This window comes from Pecten maximus, chromosome 10 (genome assembly GCF_902652985.1).
Source record: "Pecten maximus chromosome 10, xPecMax1.1, whole genome shotgun sequence".
Classification (NCBI taxonomy): domain Eukaryota; kingdom Metazoa; phylum Mollusca; class Bivalvia; order Pectinida; family Pectinidae; genus Pecten; species Pecten maximus.
The window spans coordinates 16,317,781-16,335,139 of record NC_047024.1 but is presented as its reverse complement, the minus strand read 5'-3'; the positions used below and the strand labels follow the sequence as shown (position 1 = coordinate 16,335,139).

Here is a 17,359-nt window from a genome sequence, read left to right as displayed (position 1 = left end):
TCATCCCTAGGTCTATACTAATGTGTTTTGTTACTTGATACTCCTTACAGAGATCATCCCTAGGTCTATACTAATGTGTTTTGTTACTTGATACTCCTTACAGAGATCATCCCTAGGTCTATATTAATGTGTTTTGTTACTCTATACTCCTTACAGAGATCATTCCCAGGTCTATATTAATGTGTTTTGTTACTTGATACTCCTTACAGAGATCATCCCTAGGTCTATACTATTGTGTTTTGTTACTCTATACTCCTTACAGAGATCATCCCTAGGTCTATACTAATGTGTTTTGTTACTTGATACTCCTTACAGAGATCATCCCTAGGTCTATACTAATGTGTTTTGTTACTCTATACTCCTTACAGAGATCATTCCCAGGTCTATACTAATGTGTTTTGTTACTTGATACTCCTTACAGAGATCATCCCTAGGTCTATACTAATGTGTTTTGTTACTCGATACTCCTTACAGAGATCATCCCTAGGTCTATACTAATGACGACGTTTGAGGGTATTCACTACCTATTATGTGCATTAGGAGACGGCTCTCTCTTCTACTTCAATCTCAACATTGACACAGGTAAGTAAAAAATTACAATTTGTTATTGTTCATAAGAAAATACACCAGTATCTTTGTATTATGTGGAAGGCTCGTCTAGGTAACCAGTATCTTTGTATTATGTGGAAGGCGCGTCTAGGTAACCAGTATCTTTGTATTATGTGGAAGGCTCGTCTAGGTAACCAGTATCTTTGTATTATGTGGAAGGCTCGTCTAGGTAACCAGTATCTTTGTATTTTGTGGAAGGCTCGTCTAGGTAACCAGTATCTTTGTATTATGTGGAAGGCGCGTCTAGGTAACCAGTATCTTTGTATTATGTGGAAGGCGCGTCTAGGTCACCAGTTTCTTTGTATTATGTGGAAGGCTCGTCTAGGTAACCAGTATCTTTGTATTATGTGGAAGGCTCGTCTAGGTAACCAGTATCTTTGTATTATGTGGAAGGCTCGTCTAGGTAACCAGTATCTTTGTATTATGTGGAAGGCTCGGTTAGGTAACCAGTATCTTTGTATTATGTGGAAGGCTCGTCTAGGTAACCAGTATCTTTGTATTATGTGGAAGGCTCGTCTAGGTAACCAGTATCTTTGTATTATGTGGAAGGCTCGTCTAGGTAACCAGTATCTTTGTATTATGTGGAAGGCTCGTCTAGGTCACTAGTTTCTTTGTATTATGTGGAAGGCTCGTCTAGGTAACCAGTATCTTTGTATTATGTGGAAGGCTCGTCTAGGTAACCAGTATCTTTGTATTATGTGGAAGGCTTGTCTAGGTATTGTATTATACCAGTATCTTTGTATTATATTGAAGCCTGACACGGTATTAATGAGGTTATTGCACTTGTTTAGAATGTAAATCTTTACTAATTGCGCCAAGATTGTATTAAAGATGTACAAATATTTTGATTATGAATTTTGCTATGAATTATTCAGTCTCGATGGTTTCATTATAAACGTGACAGACCAGTTTAGTATCTGAGTTTGATGTATGACAGGATATTTCTGTAGACCAGTTTAGTATCTGAGTTTGATGTATGACAGGGTATTTCTGTAGACCAGTTTAGTATCTGAGTTTGATGTATGACAGGATATTTCTGTAGACCAGTTTAGTATCTGAGTTTGATGTATGACAGGGTATTTCTGTAGACCAGTTTAGTATCTGAGTTTGATGTATGACAGGATATTTCTGTAGACCAGTTTAGTATCTGAGTTTGATGTATGACAGGGTATTTCTGTAGACCAGTTTAGTATCTAAGTTTGATGTATGACAGGATATTTCTGTAGACCAGTTTAGTATCTGAGTTCGATGTATGACAGGATATTTCTGTGAGAAGAGGAAGGTGACTTTGGGTACCCAGCCCACGGTACTGAAGACATTCCGTTCACTGTCCACCACCAATGTGTTTGCCTGCTCGGACCGTCCAACAGTCATCTATTCAAGTAACCATAAACTTGTCTTTTCCAATGTCAACCTGAAGGAGGTCAACCACATGTGTCCACTCAACTCGGAGGGCTATCCTGATAGGTAAATTGGGGTGGTGTCCAGGGTTTAGTGACCAACTCGGAGGGCTATCCTGATTGGTACATTGGGGTGTTGACCAGGTTTAGTGACCAACTCGGAGGGCTATCCTGATTGGTACATTGGGGTGTTGACCAGGTTTAGTGACCAACTCGGAGGGCTATCCTGATTGGTACATTGGGGTGGTGTCCAGGGTTTAGTGACCAACTCGGAGGGCTATCCTGATTGGTAAATTGGGGTGATGACCAGGATTTAGTGACCAACTCTGAGGGCTATCCTGATAGGTAAATTGGGGTGATGACCACTGTTTATTGACCAACTCGGAGGGCTATCCTGATTGGTACATTGGGGTGGTGTCCAGGGTTTAGTGACCAACTCGGAGGGCTATCCTGATTGGTACATTGGGGTGGTGTCCAGGGTTTAGTGACCAACTCGGAGGGCTATCCTGATTGGTACATTGGGGTGGTGTCCAGGGTTTAGTGACCAACTCGGAGGGCTATCCTGATTGGTAAATTGGGGTGATGACCAGGATTTAGTGACCAACTCTGAGGGCTATCCTGATAGGTAAATTGGGGTGATGACCACTGTTTATTGACCAACTCGGAGGGCTATCCTGATTGGTACATTGGGGTGGTGTCCAGGGTTTAGTGACCAACTCGGAGGGCTATCCTGATTGGTACATTGGGGTGGTGTCCAGGGTTTAGTGACCAACTCGGAGGGCTATCCTGATTGGTACATTGGGGTGGTGTCCAAGGTTTAGTGACCAACTCGGAGGGCTATCCTGATAGGTAAATTGGGGTGGTGTCCAGGGTTTGGTGACCAACTCGGAGGGCTATCCTGATAGGTAAATTGGGGTGTTGACCAGGATTTAGTGACCAACTCTGAGGGCTATCCTGATAGGTAAATTGGGGTGGTGTCCAGTGACCAACTCGGAGGGCTATCCTGATTGGTACATTGGGGTGGTGTCCAGGGTTTAGTGACCAACTCGGAGGGCTATCCTGATTGGTACATTGGGGTGGTGTCGGGGGTTTAGTGACCAACTCGGAGGGCTATCCTGATTGGTACATTGGGGTGGTGTCGGGGGTTTAGTGACCAACTCGGAGGGCTATCCTGATTGGTACATTGGGGTGGTGTCGGGGGTTTAGTGACCAACTCGGAGGGCTATCCTGATTGGTACATTGGGGTGGTGTCGGGGGTTTAGTGACCAACTCTGAGGGCTATCCTGATTGGTACATTGGGGTGGTGTCGGGGGTTTAGTGACCAACTCGGAGGGCTATCCTGATAGGTACATTGGGATGTTGGCCAGTGACCAACTCTGAGGGCTATCCTGATAGGAAATACAAACTTCAAACTTTTGACCCTGTTCATCATTAAATCCAGTTGTTAGTTGACTGTAATGTTGTTTGAAGGGTTTTCCTTAATTTGTGTGTTGTTTGATAACGGTATCACAATTTGTCGTTATTGTAAGGGTCAGAATTACATATACATGTAATACATCAAATAGATTGAAATTAGTCAGGGTCTTTGGCCTGAGAATGGAGGGTTGGAATTACAAACACATGTAATAGATTGAAAATGATTTCTGTATAAATTATTAAATATCAATTGTTAGTGATATTATAAATCTGAAATTCAGTATAGACACAAGTGATAAATATCTTGGATTTTTTCACTGTATTCTTTTTATTCTGCAACTCCTATAAATTTATTTTAATAAATGATTCCTCGTGTGATTTAAAGCCAGATCTGATTTTGGTAAAACTCTCCGGAGCATCTGTCTGTTTATAATAACATGACCACATGTGTGTAACTTGTTTATGATATGTTAACAGTTTAGCCCTGGCCAATGATAGCACACTTACCATTGGAACGATCGACGAGATCCAGAAACTACACATTAGAACCATTCCTCTTATGGAGTCACCAAGGTAATTCTATCTAAGTTACAAACTACCATTCCTCTTATGGAGTCTCCAAGGTAATTCTATCTTAGAAAGAAATTACCTTTCCCCTCATGGAATTTTCATTATGAATAAGATGATACGTCATCTTTAATTATACACCATTCATTGTAACAGGACACAATATCTTTAGTAAGTAAATTTTTTATGGAGCTTGATGAACCAGGAAAGTTCTGATATGCTTTGAATTATCTGGCGATTTTATAGTTGTATTTTTTGATGCATTTAGTGAAACTGCGATATTATTAGTAACAATAAAACTTTATACTAGAAACATTAAAGCCAGGACAGGGTAAATAAGGATTAACATTGAACCATTATTTAGGGAGAATAGGTGTGGTACATTTTCCTGCTTATTTGACGCATATTCTAAAGATATTTGACTCAGTATTGTAGGATATTTTACACGTTCTATAGATATTTTTACCCTTTGTCGTAGAAGATTTGACTCACATTCTACAGTTATTTTGATCCTTTGTTGTAGGAGGATAGCATACCAAGAAGGATCCCAGACGTTCGGAGTCATCTCCACAAGGATGGATGTCCAGGATAGTAATGGCATGTCTCCGTCACGGCCGAGCGCCAGTACGCATGCTGCCATGACAACAAGTAGTTCCAGTGTTAAGATGGTTACCACGGGAACCAGTACAATGTCAGAACACACATTTGGTGATGAAGTTGAGGTCCACTCCCTCCTCATCATAGATCAACACACATTTGAAGGTTTGTCAATACACTGAACGTCCTCTGTGAAGGGGAGATGATCAGTGTTCAACACAAGTTATATTGAGACATATATGTATTCATTACAGTTAAGTGTTCTTATTTTTATTTTGTAATTTTGGGTATTTTAATTTCACATTTAAAAAAAATTTAAGGTCAAAATGCAATCTAAGACATTCTTTTCTAAGTAAAGTTTAAACAGTGTGTCGTATGATATTTTATACATTATGACTGAATCAAATGTTATTATTGCCCTTCAGTGCTACATGCCCACCAGTTGTTACAGAACGAATTCGCCACTAGTCTTATATCTGCAAAGCTCGGTGACGACCCAAATGTATATTATATAGTGGGCACAGCCCTAGTACACCCAGAGGAGGCCGAACCTAAACAAGGAAGGATTATCATATTTCACTACAATGAAGGTCAGTTAATACCTTTGTCATGGCCCTTCTATCAACCTTCTATAAACATAATACCTTGTCATGGCCCTTCTATCAACCTTCTATAAACATAATACCTTTGTCATGGCCCATTTATCAACCTTCTATAAACATAATACCTTTGTCATGGCCCATATATCAACCTTCTATAAACATAATACCTTTGTCATGGCCCTTCTATCAACCTTCTATAAACATAATACCTTTGTCATGGCCCATCTATCAACCTCCTATAAACATAATACCTTTGTCATGGCCCTTCTATCAACCTTCTATAAACATAATACCTTTGTCATGGCCCATCTATCAACCTTCTATAAACATAATACCTTTGTCATGGCCCTTCTATCAACCTTCTATAAACATAATACCTTTGTCATGGCCCTTCTATCAACCTTCTATAAACATAATACCTTTGTCATGGCCCTTCTATCAACCTTCTATAAACATAATACCTTTGTCATGGCCCTTCTATCAACCTTCTATAAACATAATACCTTTGTCATGGCCCTTCTATCAACCTTCTATAAACATAATACCTTTGTCATGGCCCATTCTATCAACCTTCTATAAACATAATACCTTGTCATGGCCCTTCTATCAACCTTCTATAAACATAATACCTTGTCATGGCCCTTCTATCAACCTTCTATAACCATAACCTTTGTCATGCCATTCTATAACCTTCTATAAACATAATACCTTTGTCATGGCCCTTCTATCAACCTTCTATAAACATAATACCTTTGTCATGGCTCATCTAGATCTATCAACCTTCTATAAACATAATACCTTTGTCATGGCCCTTCTATCAACCTTCTATAAACATAATACCTTTGTCATGGCCCTTCTATCAACCTTCTATAAACATAATACCTTTGTCATGGCCCATTTATCAACCTTCTATAAACATAATACCTTTGTCATGGCCCTTCTATCAACCTTCTATAAACATAATCTTATAATAATAACCATTGGTCATGGCCCTCTATAAAATAATACCTTTGTCCATGGCCCATTATCAACCTTCTATAAACATGAATACCTTGGTTAGGCCCTTCTAGTCAACCTTCTATAACCTTAATAACCTTGTCATGGCGGCCATTATATCAAACCTTCTATAAACATAATACCTTGTCATGGCCCTTCTATCAACCTTCTATAAACATAATACCTTTGTCATGGCTCTTCTATCAACCTTCTATAAACATAATACCTTTGTCATGGCCCATATATCAACCTTCTATAAACATAATACCTTTGTCATGGCCCTTCTATCAACCTTCTATAAACATAATACCTTTGTCATGGGCCCATCTATCAACCTACTACCTTCTATAAACATAATACCTTTGTCATGGCCCTGTCTATCAACCTGCTATAAACAATGAATAAACCTTGTCATGGCTCATCTAGATCTATCAACCTTCTATAAACATAATACCTTTGTCATGGCCCATCTATCAACCTTCTATAAACATAATACCTTTGTCATGGCCCTTCTATCAACCTTCTATAAACATAATACCTTTGTCATGGCCCTTCTATCAACCTTCTATCAACATAATACCTTGTCATGGCCCTTCTATCAACCTTCTATAAACATAATACCTTTGTCATGGCCCTTCTATCAACCTTCTATAAACATAATACCTTTGTCATGGCCCTTCTATCAACCTTCTACAAACATAATACCTTTGTCATGGCCCTTCTATCAACCTTCTATAAACATAATACCTTTGTCATGGCCCATTTATCAACCTTCTATAAACATAATACCTTTGTCATGGCCCTTCTATCAACCTTCTATAAACATAATACCTTTGTCATGGCTCTTCTATCAACCTTCTATAAACATAATACCTTTGTCATGGCTCTTCTATCAACCTTCTATAAACATAATACCTTTGTCATGGCCCATTTATCAACCTTCTTCTATAAACAGCTTCTTTAAAGCTGAACGACCAAGTTTAATTGTCCTGATATTTGACCATGCTTGTTAATAATGTTGATCACATCAGGAATTCTTGTCACACCTATCCAGTATAAGTAACACACACACCAGGAATTCTTGTCACACCTATCCAGTATAAGTAACACACACACCAGGAATTCTTGTCACACCTATCCAGTATAAGTAACATACACATTAGGAATTCTTGTCACACCTATCCAGTATAAGTAACACACACATTAGGAATTCTTGTCACACCTATCCAGTATAAGTAACACACACATTAGGAATTCTTGTCACACCTATCCAGTATAAGTAACACACATTAGGAATTCTTGTCACACCTATCCAGTATAAGTAACACACACATTAGGAATTCTTGTCACACCTATCCAGTATAAGTAACACACACATTAGGAATTCTTGTCACACCTATCCAGTATAAGTAACATACACATTAGGAATTCTTGTCACACCTATCTAGTATAAGTAACACACACATTAGGAATTCTTGTCACACCTATTCAGTATAAGTAACACACACCAGGAATTCTTGTCACACCTATCCAGTATAAGTAACACACATTAGGAATTCTTGTCACACCTATCCAGTATAAGTAACACACACCAGGAATTCTTGTCACACCTATCCATTATAAGTAACACACATTAGGAATTCTTGTCACACCTATCCATTATAAGTAACACACATTAGGAATTCTTGTCACACCTATCTAGTATAAGTAACATACACATTAGGAATTCTTGTCACACCTATCTAGTATAAGTAACACACATTAGGAATTCTTGTCACACCTATCTAGTATAAATAACACACATTAGGAATTCTTGTCACACCTATCTAGTTTAAGTAACATTCTTGTCACACCTGTCCATTATAAGTAACACACATCACAAATTCTTGACACACCTATCTAGTTTAAGTAACATTCTTGTCACACCTGTCCATTATAAGTAACACACATCACAAATTCCTGACACACCTATCTAGTTTAAGTAACATTCTTGTCACACCTGTCCAGTATAAGTTACACAGATGACTTTTTTTTTGTTCGCTATAATCCTTATTTTGATACAGGGACATCTATGTTTCTACTGTATAACATTATAAAAACAGGATTGCCAAATATTTATATACATGTATTTATTACAAATTGTCATTGCAGGAAAATTAAACCAAGTGGCAGAAAAAGAAATCCGAGGTGCAGCATACACACTGTTAGAATTTAATGGCAAATTATTAGCCAGTATTAATAGTACAGTAAGTAGCAGTCATATAGGTCAAATGACCAAGTTTCCGCATTTGTCCCTCCCTCTGTCTTTTAGTTTTTCTATAGCAGCTTTAATTTTAATTTTGAAGGGTTAGCAGATCCTTGTTCTTTTTTCTCCTCACAATTTTGTTGTCATTGCCATGACAAAACTTGTAACCTCTTGTTTTCGTTGATCACAACCCTGTGTTAATTATGTATGGTAGAACCTAATGATTCCTCATGAAATGTCAGTATAACAAGTTGTGTGGTAGAACCTACTGATTTCTCATGAAATGTCAGTAAAACAAGTTGTGTGGTAGAACCTAATGATTCCTCGTGAAATGTCAGTATAACAAGTTGTGTGGTAGAACCTACTGATTCCTCGTGAAATGTCAGTAAAACAAGTTGTGTGGTAGAACCTAATGATTCCTCATGAAATGTCAGTATAACAAGTTGTATGGTAGAACCTAATGATTCCTCGTGAAATGTCAGTATAACAAGTTGTATGGTAGAACCTACTGATTCCTCGTGAAATGTCAGTAAAACAAGTTGTATGGTAGAACCTAATGATTCCTCATGAAATGTCAGTATAACAAGTTGTATGGTAGAACCTAATGATTCCTCATGAAATGTCAGTAAAACAAGTTGTATGGTAGAACCTAATGATTCCTCGTGAAATGTCAGTAAAACAAGTTGTATGGTAGAACCTAATGATTCCTCGTGAAATGTCAGTATAACAAGTTGTGTGGTAGAACCTACTGATTTCTCATGAAATGTCAGTATAACAAGTTGTATGGTAGAACCTAATGATTCCTCGTGAAATGTCAGTATAACAAGTTGTGTGGTAGAACCTACTGATTCCTCGTGAAATGTCAGTAAAACAAGTTGTATGGTAGAACCTAATGATTCCTCGTGAAATGTCAGTAAAACAAGTTGTGTGGTAGAACCTAATGATTCCTCGTGAAATGTCAGTATAACAAGTTGTGTGGTAGAACCTAATGATTTCTCATGAAATGTCAGTAAAACAAGTTGTATGGTAGAACCTACTGATTCCTCGTGAAATGTCAGTATAACAAGTTGTATGGTAGAACCTAATGATTCCTCATGAAATGTCAGTATAACAAGTTGTATGGTAGAACCTAATGATTCCTCATGAAATGTCAGTATAACAAGTTGTGTGGTAGAACCTACTAATTTCTCATGAAATGTCAGTAAAACAAGTTGTGTGGTAGAACCTAATGATTCCTCGTGAAATGTCAGTATAACAAGTTGTGTGGTAGAACCTACTGATTCCTCGTGAAATGTCAGTAAAACAAGTTGTGTGGTAGAACCTAATGATTCCTCGTGAAATGTCAGTATAACAAGTTGTATGGTAGAACCTACTGATTCCTCATCTAACAAGTTGTGTGGTAGAACCTACTGATTTCTCATGAAATGTCAGTAAAACAAGTTGTATGGTAGAACCTACTGATTCCTCGTGAAATGTCAGTAAAACAAGTTGTATGGTAGAACCTAATGATTCCTCATGAAATGTCAGTAAAACAAGTTGTATGGTAGAACCTAATGATTTCTCATGAAATGTCAGTATAACAAGTTGTATGGTAGAACCTACTGATTTCTCATGACATGTCAGTATAACAAGTTGTGTGGTAGAACCTACTGATTCCTCGTGAAATGTCAGTATAACAAGTTTTCTGATCTATGTTGGTCTCTGCAGGTTCGGTTATTCGAATGGACGACAGAGAAGGAGCTTAGACTAGAATGCAGCTACTTTAACAACATTGTAGCTCTCTACCTAAAAACAAAAGGTGATTTTATACAAGTTGGAGATCTGATGAAGTCCATTACACTTCTGCTGTATAAACCAATGGAAGGAACATTTGAAGAGGTGAGTTATATGTTAGGTTTTAATGTAGCAAGGTTAACAGATTTATGACTCAATTTTTGTCTCGCCTGCGATAAAAAGGCTTGAAAGCGAGACTGTTGTATTACTTTTCTGGCAGTGACATAATCACTATCAACATTTCACTGTAAAAGTTTAGTGTTTAGATCTGATGCTCAAGAAGTATTCTTAGGTCACATATTGGACATCTCGACACACCCTTCATAGTCCACTTACTCTCAACACACCCTTCACAGTCCACTTACTCTCAACACACCCTTCATAGTCCACTTAATCTGGAGATAAGGCATGCTGGAGTTAGAGATGATGGGAATTTGGACTCTAAAAGTATGGAGTGTAAATTCAGCGAAACTTTTAATAAAGTTGCATTGTAGTGTGGATATCTCAGCACCCTATAGATTATTTTAGGCTTAAAAACTTGTCAATGAGATATTGAGGAATTCGGATTATATAACATCTTTCTTGCTTTTTCATTTCATTTATGAATTAGTTTTGGGGTTCTGTATTAAATCATTTGTATTTTGCTCCCCACTCTTTAAGTAAGTGATTTTTAGGCATAATATGTCATACAACATGTATTTAGTTGAATTTAGAGTAATGCTAATTTCGTAAAATTTACCAATTCTTTTGCAATACATTAGGATACCTGGCACTACACGTGAATGATGTGGGTGACGGTGTTAAGTGCCAATATTAGACATTTGACACAGGTGTCTGTTCTAATAAAAGGTTTACACAGCGAGATACTTTTGACAGACCCCTTGAAATTGTCACAGTCATCAGACAGACCCCTTGAAATTGTTAGTCATCATATATAACATCTGATGATTTTTCGGCTGCCCAGCGCCATCTTATATGTCAACACTAACAAACTAACTCTGTTGTACAGATTGCCAGAGACTGTAATCCTAACTGGATGACAGCGGTGGAAATACTCGACGATGACAATTTCCTCGGTGCTGAGAACTCCTTCAACTTATTTACCTGTCAGAAGGACAGGTGAGTGTTGCAGTAAAGATGATCTCATTGTAGAGGTGACCTCATTTATCAGTAAAAGTGACCTAGTTTATTAGACTATAGTCAACCTAGTTTAGCAGTGAAGTTGACATGGTTTAGCAGTGAAGTTGCCCTAGTTTATTAGGTTGTCTTCTCAAATTCCACCAGTGGGATTCAGCTCTAACTTACCAGAAATGATCCTGAGATAGTCTTGATCAAGTTTTGTTATTTTTCGGGTTGATCCAAATTCCAAGATGGCCACCATGGCCTAACAGTGCCACTATACCTGACTACAGAGAATGCATACTACAATAGTATAAGGGTCTTTAATTTAGAGTCAGATGACCGTTAAGGCCCTCGGGCCTCTTGCTAGTAAAGTTGACCTAGTTTAGTAGTAAAGTTGACAAAGGACAGCAGCAAAATTGGCCTGGTTTACGAGTAAAGTTGATCTTATTCACTAGTAGATATGAACTAAGCTGGCTTATTTTGTGTAATACAGACATACACTAGTCTGATTGTGTACTTGAAATATACATGAAAATGTACAATTGATTTACAGTGCTGCTACCACAGAGGAAGATCGACAGAACCTACAGGAGGTTGGAATGTTTCATTTGGGAGAATTTGTTAATGTCTTCAGACATGGTAAGTATAAATTCAGTATTATAAATGAATAGAGAAATATTTCTTGGTAAAGATTGATGATTTTCTGTGAAATATGAAAGCTTCAACAGTAGATACTGTGAAATATAGAAGCTTTAACAATAGATACTGTGAAAAGCTTGTTGCAACATAATTTACTGTTGATAGGAAACGTTCCATGATGTCATGACAGTAAAATATATTATATATCACCCACATTACTTTTAACAAAAGGTGTCTAAAATTATTATGTGTTTAAAAATTAATACAACTACCTTTTTGGGTTTGACACTGTAACATATTTGCAAATTTAGATTTAACACTGTACATAATCTGTCATATCCTAGGCTAAATATGGTCATAAGCTTGTGAAGCAAGGCGCTTTTAGTGCGATCCCAGCACCTTAATTTATAGCTGATAAAGCAGGGAGTTTTCACTACGATCCCAGCACCTTTATAGCTAAAAAGGCAGGGAGTTTTTATATATCCTCTGTAACACTGCCAGCCATGATACTGATTGTGCTATTGCTGTGACATCATTTAGAATTTCTTCAGTTGAATGTTCTTCTTTAAAAAGCCTGCAAGCTAAAAATTGTTAATATCTAACAGAAATCAGAAAAACGGAAATTTAACAGGGAAAATGACCAACAAAAGCTTGTAACAGGTAAAAATATCTAACAAAGGCTTGTATATGATAACGGAAACTTTGTATATGATAACGGAAACTTTTATTTTCAACATTAGTAGTTGAGGGCTTCTGAACATTTCCTCTTGTTTCAGGCTCCCTGGTTATGCAGCATTCGAGTGAGAACACGATGCCTACACAGGGCTCCGTACTTTTTGGAACCGTCAATGGTGCTGTAGGTAGGTAAAATGGAACTGTCCGTGGTGCTGTAGGTAGGTAAAATGGAACCGTCAGTGGTGCTGTAGTTAGGTAAAATGGAACCGTCAGTGGTGCTGTAGGTAGGTAAAATGGAACCGTCAGTGGTGCTGTAGGTAGGTAAAATGGAACCGTCAATGGTGCTGTAGGTAGGTAAAATGGAACCGTCAGTGGTGCTGTAGGTAGGTAAAATGGAACCGTCAGTGGTGCTGTAGGTAGGTAAAATGGAACCGTCAGTGGTGCTGTAGGTAGGTAAAATGGAACCGTCAGTGGTGCTGTAGGTAGGTAAAATGGAACCGTCAATGGTGTTGTAGGTAGGTAAAATGGAACCGTCAGTGGTGCTGTAGGTAGGTAAAATGGAACCGTCAGTGGTGCTGTAGGTAGGTTCAATTGGTGTTTTCTTTGGCGAGTAGTCGTGGATCTGCTAGTTGCATTGGGCATGGAGAGAAGAACAATCTAATATCTTCACAGTACATTTCATGTTCATTAATAAGAATATTTTGCAGTTATTACAATACCTAGACCAAATCTAGATCTGTGACAGGTTTATGATTTGACTGGCAATGTCTCTGGCAGAACATCAGCAATATTTTATCAGGAGCACAAATTTCTTAAAATTTCACTTCCTCAGAAAATTGCTGTTAGATTGGCTATATTGTCCTCCAGTATCCTCAACAATGAGTAATGTTTTGAAGTGCATCAGTCTGTTATAAAATAAAGTATTAATTAAAAGGTGTACTCTCTGTAAATCTGGTGTGATATGACACAATTTATGTAGCTATTGTGACGCAGTATGACTCACTGTCAAATATCTTATTTTAGGTCTTGTGACGCAGCTAACTCAAGATTTCTACAACTTCCTATTGGATGTCCAGGGTCGATTGGCTAAGGTCATCAAAAGTGTGGGGAAAATAGATCACTCTTTGTATCCTTTGGTTTTATTGAACAATAATTACTGAAATCATTGATTAGGATTTTTGAAACAAAATTAAATGTTACTCAGTTTTGAAAAAAAAAGGCATGTCAAAAGTATCTCCCATTTATGTTTTAAGCTAAAATAGACAAATGGGGCTCCTAACGTACAACACATGCAGTATCTATACAGTTAATGTTTTAAGCTGAAATAGACAAAGGGGTCTCCCAACATACATTTATTAGATAATATGCGTATACACTATTTATGTCTCCTTGACAACACAAAGTTGGCGATCCTTCCACACAGAAAGGAAGACAGAGCCTGCCGAAGGCTTTATCGATGGCGACCTCATCGAAAGTTTTCTGGATTTATCTCGGGACAAGATGCAAGAAACAGTCCAGGGGCTACAGGTATGTGTTGTCTAATTAGTCTGTAGGATTACAGGTATGTGTTGTCTAATTAATCTGTAGGATTACAGGTATGTGTTGTCTAATTAGTCTGTAGGATTACAGGTATGTGTTGTCTAATTAATCTGTAGGATTACAGGTATGTGATGTCTAATTAATCTGTAGGATTACAGGTATGTGATGTCTAATTAGTCCGTAGGATTACAGGTATGTGTTGTCTAATTAGTCTGTAGGATTACAGGTATGTGTTGTCTAATTAGTCTGTAGGATTACAGGTATGTGTTGTCTTATTAGTCTGTAGGATTACAGGTATGTGTTGTCTAATTAGTCTGAAGGAATACTGTATCTTATGAGAAAGTTATTGGTCAGGTTGGGACCTATAGCTAACATGTTCTGTCTGTCACTGTGCACCATTTGTAAACAATTTCACATTTTTGACATCTCGAAAACCCCTGAACCAATGTCAATGAAATTTTGCAGAAACCTCCCATGGGCAAAGGGAAACCAGATTTGTGGTTTCCAACCCCAAGGGGCCTGAGGGGGTGGGGCCAAAAAGGATCAAATTTAATGAAATTTGAAAAAGAGATAAGGTAGAAACATATACTACTTATATGTAATCCTCATAGATGGAAGGATCTTATGGTGCTTTATCAAAATTGTGAAGTTCATGGCCTTTGGGTGGAGAGGGTTGACTTTACTGTAGTCTGTAGGAAAATCAAATTTTTGAGCATCATTTTAGGTCATCTGATTGGCTAAAACAAAAACAAAAAACAAAATGGCTGCCATAGAGATGACTTCTGATTGGTCGAAATTGAAATATTGTCCAATTTCAATGAAATTTAGTATGTAGGTGAAGTATGGCACTGCAAAACAATGTTCTAATTTTAATTGGAAATACAGTCAAACTTCGATGTTTCGAAGTTCAAGGGACTAACAGAAAAACTTCGAAACAGCGGGACTTATTCATGGTTGACAATAGATCGATGTTTTCTTGATAATGACCTTATCTGTTAACGTTACATGTCCTCAGTGTCTTCGTGTTGATCGTCGCCTGTCAGGCTCACACCGAAAAGTTTAGTTAATTTATACCTCAAACACAACAAAATAAAAATTCTTTTCATTAATTATACCTAAGCATTGTATTAATCAAACAAAATATGTATCGGTTACAAAACACTTATATCGCGTTTAACAGATAAAGCAAAAGAAGTACAATGCACACTTACGTAAGTCGTTAGGCTTTTCTGCTAAAGACACGTGCGTTTACGTTATGTGCATATAAAATACGGAATGCCGATCGGTTGGAGAATGCATGATTGAATGACAAATAATCGATTTACTTGGATATTTATGTATAAGTTTGAAACGTGACACTTTGAATATGAGTAAAGCCATCGCTACCATTGTTTGTGTTTAAAATTGGTCCGGTTGTTTTACAGTTCCGTAAAATTTACTCACCGAACGCTGATTTCAATGGCGGCGGAGATTATCAGAGACGACTACCGAAATGTTTTACCGGAGTGATTAAATGTCATGGCTTCTAAATACACCTTTTATCTATCAATTTGGTCTGATTATTAATTAACCCCATGACCGGGAGTGACAACACACGCTATCGTTATCCCTATTGTCAGTCAGGGCATTTGGGGAGAGGTGTGAAATCTTGCCGCAGGGGTCACGACAAACACCTGTCCAGTGGTCAGTACAGGTAAATATTTTGTTCGAATCATGAGATGTTAATTACCTATAATATCATAGCTAACGGGTCATGAAAAAAGTTCGATACATCGAAAACTTCGATTTATAAAAATTCGAATCATACATAGTTTCGTTAGTAGTTTTATATAGTGGGAAAATTCGGGACCAAGCAAAAAGTTCGATACAGCGAGAAATTCGAATCAACGAAGTTCGAATCATCGAGGTTTGACTGTAGTTCCAAGTTGGTAAGACTTATCAGTATGGGATGATAGTTTGATTGTATGCACTGGTAGGCCCCAATGGACACCCAGTTGTCAAATTGGCTGAATCAACAAGACATAGATAAATATCGCTGAATGTGGTGGCAGTTAAGTTTAAAAATATGTAAGCAAAGCTGCATACTTCAATTAAAGTCAGATGACTGTAAAGCCATAACAACTTGGACACTGTGTATTTCAGTTGAGTAAATTGTTGTCATGATTTACTTGTAGCAGATGTTGTTGATGAAAAAGAAGCATTCTTCCAGAACATGGATTTCTACTAATGTACATTTCCTACGTCTCCATGTAAATCTTCCATTGTTCATAAATTGTCCATGTTTTATCATTTTGGTCCCCTTGTTTTTCGTAGATGGACGACGGTAGTGGGATGAAGCGAGAAGCAACAGTAGATGACTTGGTGAAAATGATTGAAGAACTGACACGAATTCACTGATGGTCACAACTAACACTGACCTACAGACTAAAGAGTTCCAAACAAGGGACAGAACTCTATCACAGTGTCGACATGAAACATTGCTGTGGTGCCTGTTACCATTGTAACACTATGACAGTGTCGACATGAAACATCGATGTGGTGCCTGTTACCATTGTAACAAATTTGGTGCAAACAAAGGGGGATAACTGCATGTGACACTAAATACGCTAGTGCTGACCGGAAGGAATGTGATGATATAGTGCTGAAGTATTTATGCTGTCTATATTTTGGTGTGGACAGCTATTGACTTGTGAAACAAGAGTGTTATATCTGTTTTTGTAGAAAGAATGTGCAACATTAACACTAATCCCAGCAGAGACAGATACTTGTTTAAATGGGGTAAAGATTTGTTAGATATTAAACAAACTTTACTTCTTTGTTCCAGGAATCACTGATTTTCTGTTACATGATGCTTGTTAATGATGTTACCCTTGATCTAGATTTATCCGTCACTCACATAAAACAAGGTAAATCTTTCTTTTTTTCAGAATTTTCATTCATTAACTTCATCAAACTTAGTGTTTTACAAATGATATTAAAGCTTAAATGTTTAGAGCTTTTGATTAGTAAACCTAAATATCATGTACGCTTCTTCAATAGAAGGTTGTTGGATCACAGATATTGTAAGGAAAGACAAAGTTTTCATAAAATTTTTAAAATTTTTGTGGAAAGATTTTAAATCAAGAAAATTTGTATCCATCGTAAATTCTGTTCTGAAAATAAAGTGTGAGACAGGTAAA

At 37.5% G+C, this 17,359-nt stretch overlaps 1 protein-coding gene across 1 annotated transcript in view; it reads left to right on the top strand.

The window, feature by feature from the left end:
- LOC117336731 (DNA damage-binding protein 1-like) overlaps positions 1-17,359 on the top strand; it is a 32,009-nt gene extending 14,650 nt beyond the window's left edge. The window contains exons 16-28 of the mRNA XM_033897345.1: positions 475-582; positions 1,869-2,076; positions 3,903-3,998; positions 4,516-4,754; positions 5,015-5,179; positions 8,339-8,433; positions 10,140-10,310; positions 11,215-11,324; positions 11,881-11,966; positions 12,743-12,826; positions 13,665-13,767; positions 14,045-14,168; positions 16,494-17,359. Of these exons, the coding sequence (XP_033753236.1) occupies positions 475-582; positions 1,869-2,076; positions 3,903-3,998; positions 4,516-4,754; positions 5,015-5,179; positions 8,339-8,433; positions 10,140-10,310; positions 11,215-11,324; positions 11,881-11,966; positions 12,743-12,826; positions 13,665-13,767; positions 14,045-14,168; positions 16,494-16,577 (1,673 nt within the window). The 3' untranslated portion in view covers positions 16,578-17,359. The remainder of the gene's footprint in view (positions 1-474; positions 583-1,868; positions 2,077-3,902; positions 3,999-4,515; positions 4,755-5,014; positions 5,180-8,338; positions 8,434-10,139; positions 10,311-11,214; positions 11,325-11,880; positions 11,967-12,742; positions 12,827-13,664; positions 13,768-14,044; positions 14,169-16,493) is intronic.